The sequence below is a fragment of the Nannospalax galili genome, unplaced genomic scaffold (assembly GCF_000622305.1).
Source record: "Nannospalax galili isolate Female #2095 unplaced genomic scaffold, S.galili_v1.0 scaffold1205, whole genome shotgun sequence".
NCBI classification, from domain to species: Eukaryota; Metazoa; Chordata; class Mammalia; order Rodentia; family Spalacidae; genus Nannospalax; species Nannospalax galili.
This window is the reverse complement of record NW_008354017.1, coordinates 22788-34881: the sequence shown is the minus strand read 5'-3', so window position 1 is coordinate 34881 and position 12094 is coordinate 22788. Positions and strand designations below refer to the sequence as shown.

The following is a 12094-nucleotide window of genomic DNA, read 5'->3' as shown; positions in this document are numbered from 1 at the left end:
AGATAGATAGATAGATAGATAGATAGATAGATAGATAGACAGATGATAGGTGAAAATAAGTTCCTGTGGTTAAATAAATTAACTACCTGTCATATCACATACTTCACTTTTTTGGTGTGTTGGTGTTTATTGTAAGAGCAACTAAAATCCATTCATTCAGCCTGACTCCCAAACACAGTACCATTTTTTTGCCCATATGCCTCATATTGTAATTTAGATCTTTAGTTATCTTCATCCTATGTATCTGCAACTTTTTATCCTCTAGATTACTTTTCATAATTTTATTTATTTATACTATTGGAAATAAAATTGTTTTCTTGATTCATTTTTCAATTGGGCAATTGCTTATATATAAAATGTTGAGTATATTGCTTTGTATTCTAAAAATTTACTGACCTTAATTATCAGTTTTAACATTTAACATATAAATAGATGTTTGGGTAACAGGAAAGAAGGAGCCTGAGAGAGAGGAATAGTAGGAGACAGGTATTACCAAGGGTGAAATTGGTAAAATGAAGGTATTGAACTGGGAGGGGAGGAAGGAGGGTTATATATTTATCCCCATGGGAGAGAAGACATGAAGAAAGAGCCCAAGTTGGAGGATCACCAGAGACAGGTATTATCAAGGGGGAAATGGAACTACTTTAACTGGGGAGGGAAGTGGGAAAGTTAGACATAAAGAGAGAGGAGAGAGATTAATAATGCTTAGCTGGTGTGAAAAAACAGCAGGAAATGTATTAGTTCAAAAGCCTATTCAAAAATAGACATACGATATCTGTACATGAGTGACTATGTCACAAGAAACACAGTGCCAGACAGAGAAACCTTCCTTTGAGATGTTGGTCAGGACAGTCCAAGAGACTATTAGTTATACAAGCTATTGACCCAGCCCTTGACTATCTCCCAGAACTTGAAGGTAAGATCCCACTGCTGAAGACAGGACATAATCTGGACACAGAACATGACTCTGAACCTGACCTAGAAACCTCTTCCCTAAAGACTGTCTCTCATAGTTTTGGAGGACACTATGCAAGCTCCTAAGGGAGAAAAATCAATCAATGATTCAACCCCAGCTTTAAAGCCTAATAACCACAAGAATGACTGGCACAGCAAACTATATTAGTGCAGTAGTGGCACTTTTGTCTTGGGGGTAATCAACAGCTATCTAATTGCAATTAAGGTGGTCCATGTCTTTAATCCCAGCACTTATTCAGGAGGCAGAGGTAGTGCTATGGTGATACAGGGAGATCCTTTCTCAAAAAGACCAAAAGAAAAAAAAAAAAGTCTGCTCAATAGGAGGGAACTTATGTGTGGTACTGTAAACACAGACAAATACACATGGCTGGAGAAGTAATAGATCTTTGAGAAAGCCCTAAGTCTTTCACATCCCTAAACAAATGTGATTTCTTACTATATGTTAAATATATATCCTTTTATTTACAGACAACTATATGAGTTCCCAGGCATCAAAGAAGCTTCTTTTGTAACAGAGAGAGACTACTACAGAGTTCCACAACTGGTCACAGAGATAATAATTGTCTGTGAGATGCCAAACCTAAATGACACATCTAAAATGGAACCTGTACACCTAAGGCTAACAGACATAGTTGAACAAGGGGTAGAAAGAATAGTAATGCATCTCTCAACTCTCATCAGCAAAGCTTCCTTATGCAACAGAGGGCAATGAACACAGAAGGCCACAAGTGGTCAAAGTGTAGAGAAAGGGAGACTGCACAGTGTGTGTCCCTGAACAGAACTCCTATATAAAACTTCACCCATCCAGGCCTCAGAGACCATTGTGAAAGAGAGGCAGAAAGATTTTAAGAGCCAGGGGAGGAGGTGCATGACCATAAGGAAACAGAGTCTTACTGGATCCTGGGACCTTGCTCATATGAACTTACATCAATGGTGACAGCATGCACAAGAGCCATATAACCTCACTCAGACAAAACCCAACATGAAACTGGGGAAATGGGCAGGAGGCCACAACTTTGGTGATGGACTATTGGCAGCTGATCCACTACTGGGTGAGGGAAAGTTGGTCTTATTTAAGGGAATGATGCTAGACAAACTGAACAGGCTCCAGTGGATGAACTCACACTGAGGGATATCTGGGTACACAAGACAAAATGCATGAAGTCCCGTGGATGGGACGTGTGGTCGGGGCACAGACAGGGAAGGGGAGCTAAATATGATTAAGATATGTTGTATGGATTTAACAAAAAATCAATAAAAATATATTTTTTAAAATCTGCAATGTCAAAATAAAAATGTTCAATAAGATATTTCATTGGAGAATTACAAACTAAAACTGTGCGATTCCACTATACGTCTACTAGAATTGATAAAATCTGTAACACTTAAACTAAAAAATTCTAGCAAGCTTACTGAACCCCAGCATTAGAGTACTGAAATACATAAAGCAATTGTCAAAAGATCTGAAGGAATAGATTACAATATAATTAATAGTAGGGAACTTTGGCATTCTCTGTTTAACAATGGACAAGTCATATAGGCAAAAAAAAAAAAAAATACTGACCATGATTTATCTATTATAAAAAGAGCATACTGAATCCCAGCATGGAAGTAGGGGAGATGGGTAGGAGGCCCTAACCCTAGCCTGTTGGCAACAAGGGGCTACTGGGAGAAGAAAAGTCAGTTTCCTTAGGGTGTTAAGGGAAGGAAGGGTGTTACTGAGGAGGGAACAGTGGGAAGGCATCAAAATATCATCAAAACACTTCTTGTGGAACTTGTAAAATTTCAATAAAAAATGATAAACAAAAATCACTTACAGGCTAATACCCTCGATAAACACAGAGGCAAAAACCCTCAAAATATCAATAAGCCAAGTTCAGAAACACATTAAAAAGATCACTCACCTTTAGAAAGTAAGATTTATCACAAGAATACAAGGGTTGTACAACAAAAGCTATTTTAAAAATGTAACCTTCCATATTACTATAATGGTAAATATCATATGATAATCTTAATAGATATATAAAAAGCATTTTTCAAAATTCGTTATCTTTTTTTTCTTTTTTCTTTTTCTTTTTTTTTTTGGTCTTTTTGAGACAGGGTCTCCCTGTAGCCCCAGCTGTCCTGGAACTCACTATGTAGACCAGGCTGGCCTTGAACTCACAAAGATCCACCTGCCTCTGCCTCCCAAGTGCTGGGATTAAAAGAGTGTGCCACCATGCCCGGCCTCATTATCTTTTTATGATGAAAATTATCAGCATATTAGCTATAGAAAGAATGTTTTACAAAAGAGTGAAGGATGTGTGTGAAAAGAGCTAAAATCGTATAAGCCCTCAATATATTTTTTAAAAGAACTTTCTAAGATTAGAAACTTTACAAAGACACCCATACTTAGCACTTATTTTTGACATAGTACTTTTTTAACATAGAACTAGAAAATCTCTACCTAAACTTGGACAAAAGAAAAATAAAATTCAACCTAACAGACAGTTGATATTATGTTTGTTCCAGACATGTCCTCATTTATATCACCCTTAAAACACAAAATTTTAAAAACACAACAAAAAATTACTGATTGATAAATACAAGATGCAAAATCAACATACAAAAATAGTATTGTATACACAAATAATAACTATGAAAAATTAAGTAAAGAGTCTCACATTGACAACAACAACAGAATTTGAGCTCAATGAAAAAAACTTGAAAACAATATCAAAAGAAACTCCAGAAAATATACAGGCACACATCAAAGTGACTAAGTTGCCTTTATTCCAGAGATGTAGGGATGGTGTAACATATATCAATAAATATAATAAATCAATATCAATGGACTTAAAGGAAATATCACTTGGTCACCTCAATAGATGCAAGAAAGGCTTTGACAAAGTCCCACATGCCTTTATGATAAAAGTTCTAGAGAGAATAGGGCTGGAGAAAAATGACCATATATAACAAATTGATAGCCAACATTATCATAAATGGAGAAAAATTTGAAGCAATACCATTAAAATCAGGAAAATGGTACAGTTGTCCACTCCCTCCATTCCTACTCAAAATGTTAGCTAGGGCAATAATATATAGAAGGAAATAAAAGGGATATACATAGGAAAAGAAGTCCAAGTACCCCTGTTTCAGATGATATAGTGCTACTTATAAGAAACTCTAAAGACTCCACGATAAAATTCCTAGAACTGATAAACACTTTCAGTAAAGTAGAATGATACAAAAAGCTGGGCGTGGTGTCGCACGCCTTTAATCCCAGCACTCAGGAAGCAGAGGCAGGCGGATCTCTGTGAGTTCGAGGCCAACCTGATCTACATAGTGAGTTCCAGGCCCTCTGGGGTGACAGGGAGACCTTGTCTCAAAAAGACCAAAGAAAATTATATGCAAAATTCAATAGTCTTTCTGTAAAATAATGACAGATACTCTGAGAATGGAATTAAGGAAACAGTTCCATTCACAATAGCTTCCAAAAGATACTTTGGAGTATTACTAAGGAAGCAAAAATACCTCTAGACTGAAACAGAAGTCCAGAGAAAGAAAAGACAACACTAGAAGATGGAAAGACCTCCTATGTTCATGGATTGGTGGAAATACTGTAAAAATAACCATCCTACCAAAAGCAACCTACAGACACCTGTATTCACAAAAATAGAAAAAGCATTCTTTAAATGCATATGAAAGAACAAAGGACCTCAGTTATCTAAGGCCATCAGGCAATGCAAATTGAAACTACTTTGAGATTCCATGTCAGCCCAGTCAAGACTGGATATCATCATGAAATCAAATGAAAATAGATGCTGGTGAAGAGTTGGGGAAAGAGGAACACTTATTCACCACTGATGAAACTATAAAATAGTGCAGCCACTATGGAAATCAGTCTGGAAGTCTTTCTTTTTAAAAATATTTTATTTATTATTTTTTTTATGTGTATGAGTGTATTGCCTGCATCTGTATAAGTGCACCCATGTTGTGCAATATCCATGGAGGTGTCAGAAGAAGGCATCAGATCCCCTAGGACTGGAGTTACAGATGGTTGTTAGCGGCCATGTGGGTGCTGGAACTCGAACCCAGGTCCTGTAAGAGTAGTCATTGCTCTTAACCACTGAGCCATCTCGCCAGCCCTGGAAGTTTTTCTAATAGCTACAAATAGAACTAGCATATGAACCAGTTATTCCACTCCTAGGTATATGGCCTGTATCCTATTACACTCAGATACCTGCTCATCCATGTTCACTGCCACTCTATTTTCAATACTTAGGAAGTGAAATAAGCCTAGATTTCCATCAATTTATGAGCAGTCAATAAAAATGTGTTACATTCTCAGTGGAATTTTACTTAACTGTAAAGAAAAATGAACTTACAAAATTTGCAGATAATAGATGGAACTGAAAATTTTATATTAAGTGAAGTAACCCTAGAACAAAATAAATCAACCACTTGTTCTCCCTCAGGTGTAAATCCTAGCTTTAAAACTCTAATTTTGTATCTTCAGCTTGGAGTACTTTAGAATCCAGGAAGCCTGAAAGAGGACATTGGGAAGAGGATGCCTTAAGGGACGAGAGATAGTAGAACATAGGTGCTGCATAGGACTGTCATGGGACCTGCAGGCTACATACAGATGCCTTCTTCCAAAGCTTGGTTGTGCCCACTTGCCTAGGATTATCACAGCCATACTTGCTAACTGGTGCACTCCGACAAGAAAGGAGGGGTAGAGAGACGCAATCATATCTCCCAACCAATCAATGGCCCTAGTTGCACGAGGGGGCGGGGCAAAAGGTGTATAAGCTGAGGAAGCCATAGGGAGGCTCTCACCATTTTGTGTGACTGTGGGGAAGTCACTATCCATGCCTCAATGGAGACTTTCTAGTGAGGCCTTAGGAGAGGAACATCCATACTCCTGAAAGTAAACTCTCACCCACTGTTCGGTAAGTAAGCTCAGTAAACTCACTGGCTTCCCAGACTATAGTTCTGCAAAATTGTACCTCGTTTTGTCATAGGGCTCAAGACAGGACAAGACCTGACATCATTTGCCCCTCCCAGAAGGAATTTTAACTATAATAGGTAATATGAAAGTAGAGAAAGATACTGGGCTGGAAAAGCTTAATCAAGGAAGGGTGAGGCAATACGGGAAAGGGGAGGAGGTTAGCCAAAATTAAAGTTGATGAAAAAGCCATGTGGAAACCTACTATCTTGTAACCAAATTTTTAAAATAAAATTTATTATTAAAAAAGAGTTTGGAAAACTAGTGAGTTCCCTCTCTCACACTATCTAGCACCTGCCATCTCAGTTCTCGGGCCTGCTCTAATTGCTAAGATCTTTGTACCTCCAGACTTAAGAGCTCTCCCAGCCTGACCTATCAACCAACCTGGTCTCCTAGCAACTGTCCAGCCCAACCTGCTACTCCAGGACTGTAAGGAACCTCAACACAAAAGTTGCACCTATCCCTAGCTGAACTAAGACCACATCTTACACCCCATTTATATGTTAATATAAAGTGGCCCCCAACCTGAACACCAAGTACTGGGTCCTAATAAGATAAGTTGGGGAACCATCAAATAAAGATACAAGCACCCATTCACCAAAGATGAGATACCCTACCCATATCAGGAAAAATCATCACTGACACAAGCATATGTCTCATTTAAAAAAACACAAACAACATGAATAACCAATATAATATGTCTACTTCAGAAATTAGCACCTCCATCATAATGTTTCTTAAGAATGGAAACCTAGGAAATCCATAAGACAATGATTTCAAAATAGCAATCATAAATATGTTCAAAGAACTCAAAGAAAATATGAATAAAAGGTTGAATTAAGACCGTGAAAACCCAAGTAGTTGAATGACTAAAATAATTCAAAATGTGAAATTAGAATTTACTAAAGAGAGAGAATGTCTGAACAAAAGCCAAACTGAAATAAAACTTGAAATAAAAAACTCAGGAACTCAAAAAAGAAAACTTAGAGGAAAAAAAACAAATAGGAAGTGGAGGAAATGGACCAGAGAATAGCCCATCTTGAAGACAAGGTTGGGGAAATGGATCATTGACCAAAGAAAATGTCAAATTTAAACAACACAAGAATGGAATATGCAAGACCTCTTGGACACTGTACAAAGATGAAAACCTATGAGTCATGGCCTTAGAAAAGAAACCCAGGTCAAAGGCACAAAATATATTTTTAATAAAATCATAGAACTTCCCATATTTAGGGAAAGAAACACCTATCAGGGTAAAAGAGGCATATAGAACACCAAGTAAACCAGACCAAAAACGAAACTCCCCACATCATATAATAATCAGAACATTAAACATATAGAAGAAGAAAAGATATTGAAAACTGCGAGAGAAAGATCAAGATATATATAAAGGTATGCCTGTGAAAATAACAGTTGAATTTTCAAAGGATGCTGTGTAGACCAGAAGGGCTTAGACCCATTTCCTACAAATCATCAAGGAACACAAAATCCAGCCCACACTACCATATTCAGCAAAATATCAGTTATGATAAAAGGAGAAAGAAAAACTTTCCATGATAAAAACAGATGTAAGGAATTTATATCCATGAAACCAGTGCTATAGAAAATATTTGATGGAATATTTAAGTCTGAAGAGAAGATTAAACATTCTCAAGAAGGCTCACAGAATAAATAAATTACCCCAGAACACCTAGTTAAGTAAAAGAGGTCTCAGAAAACAGCACTACAACACCAACATAACAGGAACTAATAAATATTGGTCAATAATAATTCTCAATATTAATGGTCTCAAATTCCCAGTAAAAAGACATAGACTAACTGACTGTATTAGAAATCAGGATCCATCAATATGCTGCCTCCAAGAAACACTTCTCCCCATCAATGATAAAGGATGGAAAATAGTAATACATCTTTCAACTCTCACAGGGAAGCTTCCTTATGCAGCAGATGGAAATTAACACAGAGACCTACAACTGGCCAATATGCAGAGAATAAGAGGCTGCAGAGTGCTTATCCTTGAATAGGACACCTATATCAAACTTCAGACTCCCAAGGCTCAGGGGTCATTGCAGAAGAAAGGGTGGAAAGCTGAGTGAGAGGCAGTAGATAACCACAGGAAAAAAAGAATTTTCCAGTCAACAGGGAAATTACTCAGATGAACTCACAGCAATGGTGACAGCCAACACAAGCTTCATGTAGACGTAAGTAAGACAAAAATCTTAGCACGGACTTTCACACATGGGTTAAAAAAAAACCCGACCCTACCTGAGGAACTATTGGCAATGGATGGCTGCTAAGAGGGAGGAAGTCAGTCTCATTTAAGGGTAAGACTTTCTTCACAGACTGACCAGGCTCCTATGGATGGACCCACACTGAAAGGCTTTTTGGGACACAAGTTTGACTCTTTAGACATATATAGGTAGATAGATGATATAGGTATAAATAGAGCATATTAAAATTGGGTGGTGAGTAGAAGATGTGTAGATGGGGGAGGGGATCTAAATTTGATCAAAACATATTGTATAAATTTTGAAAAAAATTCAATAAAAAATAGAAAATAGTAACAAGTACAGAAAAAAGAATTCGAAGAGATATATTCTGCATGGTTTGAAAAAGGCTTCTCCTAGAAGCCATGCATTATTAAACAAAAAAAAAACCATTGCAGGTGTAGAAATATCTCCTTATGAGTTGTTAGTCATGGAGGCTCCAAAGGCCCTTAAAACTACACAGGCTCTTTCTATTGTGGTTGCCCACCACAACTAGAGCCTATTATCAACGATATCATATTCCTTGGTTACATGATAAAGAGAAATCAAGCCAGAACTGAGCTAGACGCTCCTTCTCTGCAGGCTAGTTTTCTGAGTCCTAGAAGGTTCTTTGCAGGCTGGTGAAAGAGAACAGACATCAAGTGCCTGACTCTACTTTGATCCCTATGAACTAGAGACCAAACTACCAGCTGAGGTATGCCCATTTGTGCAACAGTGGTACTACTATTTTAGGAGTAATCAACTGGTCTCTGATTGTATTTGAGGCCTACTCCATGCCTGGTACTATAAATCTAATAAAAAAAAAAATAAACTGGAGGAGGGCATAGACGCTATGGGGGCACCAAATACTGTTTTTTCAAACTGCCTTCTTAATATTTGTTTATGACATGAACATGGTTTCAAACTGCCTTCTTAATGTTTGTTTATGACATGAACATGGTTTCAAACTGCATTCTTAATGTTTGTTTACAACATGAACATGGTTTCAAACTGCCTTCTTAATGTTTGTTATGTACAAATGCTACTTTCAGCCTTAGTCAAAGAACCCTCTTTCCCATAGACAGTGGTGAATGCAGAGACTCAGGCTACACCAGGTGATGAGAATAAGTGGTGGATGAGTCCTCAGCCTGTGAAGACACTTATATCAACCCCTCTATAGCTCATAGAGCATTTCCTAAAATTGGACAGAAAGAAGGTATGAACCAGAAGATAGGGAGGACAGCCGTGAAGGGCATGGCACAGCCATTGTAATCATGAGCAACAGCAGCCTCGGATGCCTGCATTGCATCTATACAAGAATGAGCACACTGGTGGAGAGGCATGGATACAGGAAGGTTTCAGGAGTCTTGCCACTCACTGCTGAACTGCTTGCTACTGATAGATTCAGGGAAGTGGAGGGTGGGGATATTATCTTCAGTTTTGTACCCACTGGTGACCCCAGCAGGCTCCAATGGGTGGTTCTAATCCAATGATTACATACACAGATGGCCCTGGTTAAACTAAATGGGTCAGAAAACAAAACCAAAAGTCATGAATCTGGGAAAAGAATTGGCAGGGATGGGAAGGAGATGAGATATGGTGGGAGGAGAGAGCAACGAACAATCAGAATACATGTGCATGAGATTGTCAAAGAACAAATTTTATAAAATATTTTCAAAAAGAAAAATGAATTCTTGTATCATATTTCACAGAAATAAAAAATAATCCTAAAATTTGTATGCAGCCACAAAAGACCTCCAAGCTACCCTTAGCATTTAAAAAAAATTACATCATGAATACTGATTCCTAAATATGTTATAAAGCTTTTAAATCAAAGCAGCAGAGGACCAGTGCATGTGCCAATGGAAGAAGATAGAAAAAAACTATACATTTAGAGCCAATTGACTTTCCATACAGGTACCAGGAGTATACTCAGGGGCAAAGATCTGTCTCCTCAGTGAATGGTGCTGGGAAAACTGGGTACCCACTTGCATAAGAATGGCATTTGATCCTTATTTCACACAGTATTTTGACTCAAAAATCAATCCAATACTTAAGTATGAGATTTTAAATATAGTATAAATCTAGCAGGAGAAAACTTAGAGGGAAAGTCTTGCAACATCTGTCTGGGCTTTAAATTTTTATGTATGATCTGAAAGCATAGGAAATAAAAGCTAAAATAATCAATCTAAAAACCTGAACAGCCAAGAAAATCACCAACTAAGAACAGGTTGCAACAATGGAGGAAAATATCTGAAAACCATACATCTGATGAGGAGTTACTGTCCCCGAACACAAGCAACACAAAAGCCCAATAACCAGAAAACAAATAATCACATTGAAAAGTGGGCAATAGGGGGCTGGGGAAATGGCTCAGTTGGTAACCTGCTTACCACACAAGCATGAAGACCTGGTTCTCACACCCAGAACTCATGTAAAAACTGAGGCATAATAGCACACACCTGTACTCCCAGGGCTGGAAAGGCTGAGACAAGATCCCTGAGACTGCTGACCTGCAAGCCTAGCCTAATCCGTGGGCCCTGGGTCCTGGTGAGATCCTGTCTCAAAAAGTAAGGGGAATGGTTCCTGAGGAATGATAACTAAGGTTGATCTCTAGCCTTCACACACACACACACACACACACACACACACACACACACGTGTGTGTGTGTGTGTGCGCGCGCAATGGCTCTAAAGAGGTATTTCTCAAAAAATTCTGTTTTAGTAGAATCCCAGAGAATATTAAAGATTCATGCCTTCTTTCCTCTGAAAAAGCAGAAATGGGAAGATAAGTGAAAATATACAAAAAAAATCCAAAAAATTTGAATATGTCAAATAATTTGAAGTAGTCAAGAGGATGTGACTGAAACCTCTAAGTCTTAAAGAGGGGGAAAATATATATAAAGACATTGTGTCACCATAAAGATGATGATGTAAGGTGGAATAGTGCTGACTGACAGTGATAGATATGGAAGAAAATGGCCGGTTTTAAGATTTCAGAGTTGAATTCTGACTCAGGTAAAGGTGTTGGAAACAAAGCTGAATTTTAACTTTCTATTTTCAAGTCTGAGAGCTCTTAAGAATCCTGAGCTCTGAGCAAGGATATTTCCTAGTTCCCTAGTCCAGGGTATTTCAGGTATCACTTCACTCAATATTTGTGTTTTCAACCATTTAATTCTCTTTTTCCTTGTGACTACTTTTTGAGCACTAAAAAGGGCCCATCTCAGAATAAATTATACTTATTACATACTAAATTAGTTTCTTCAAAATGTAACTATATAGTCTTTCCCTTCAATCTACAGAAATCAAATGTGTAGTAAATAGGTACCTATGAGAGTCAGTGGTAGCTTTTACTATCTTTTATCAATAAAACAAGCATATTCATATTTATTTCAGTGACAGAGAAAGAAATGTATGAATAACTTACCTGCTATGTAGCCCTCTAATGTGGCATAATGCATTCAACTGGCTGTAATTAATGTGCTTACTCAGTCTCAGGCCTGCAAAAGAAAATAAATTTAAAATGTGAGTAATTTTCTATAATCTTATAAAGCAAGTGTGTAAATAGAATTTAATTACAAACATTCATCATACTAAAAGAGTTCAGTGACCATAGAGCAAGCATTTAAGGTGTCTGATACACAAACAAATTTCAATGGGGTTATTAAGGTAAGTATAGAATTTAGTTTTTAATGTATTTTCTCTGAGAACTTCATGCCTGTATAAAATGTATTTTGATCATGCAGACCCCTTCCATCCCTCCTTCTATTATTCTCAGACCCCTCCATCAACATCCCCTCATGAACCTAATGTGCTCTTAATCTTTTTTAAAAATCTAACCCACTGAGTCTAATTAGTGCTGCCTATAAGGGCGTGGATGTAGGCC

General features: G+C 37.6%; 1 protein-coding gene across 1 annotated transcript in view; it reads right to left on the bottom strand.

Moving 5' to 3' along the window:
• The window catches only part of Cnbd1 (cyclic nucleotide binding domain containing 1), a gene marked incomplete at its 5' end in the record, with an annotated part of 314182 nt that extends 302474 nt beyond the window's left edge, over nucleotides 1–11708 (bottom strand). Inside the window, 1 exon segment of the mRNA XM_008851107.1 lies at nucleotides 11636–11708. Within this exon segment, the coding sequence (XP_008849329.1) occupies nucleotides 11636–11708 (73 nt within the window).
• Nucleotides 11709–12094: the final 386 nt, after the last annotated feature.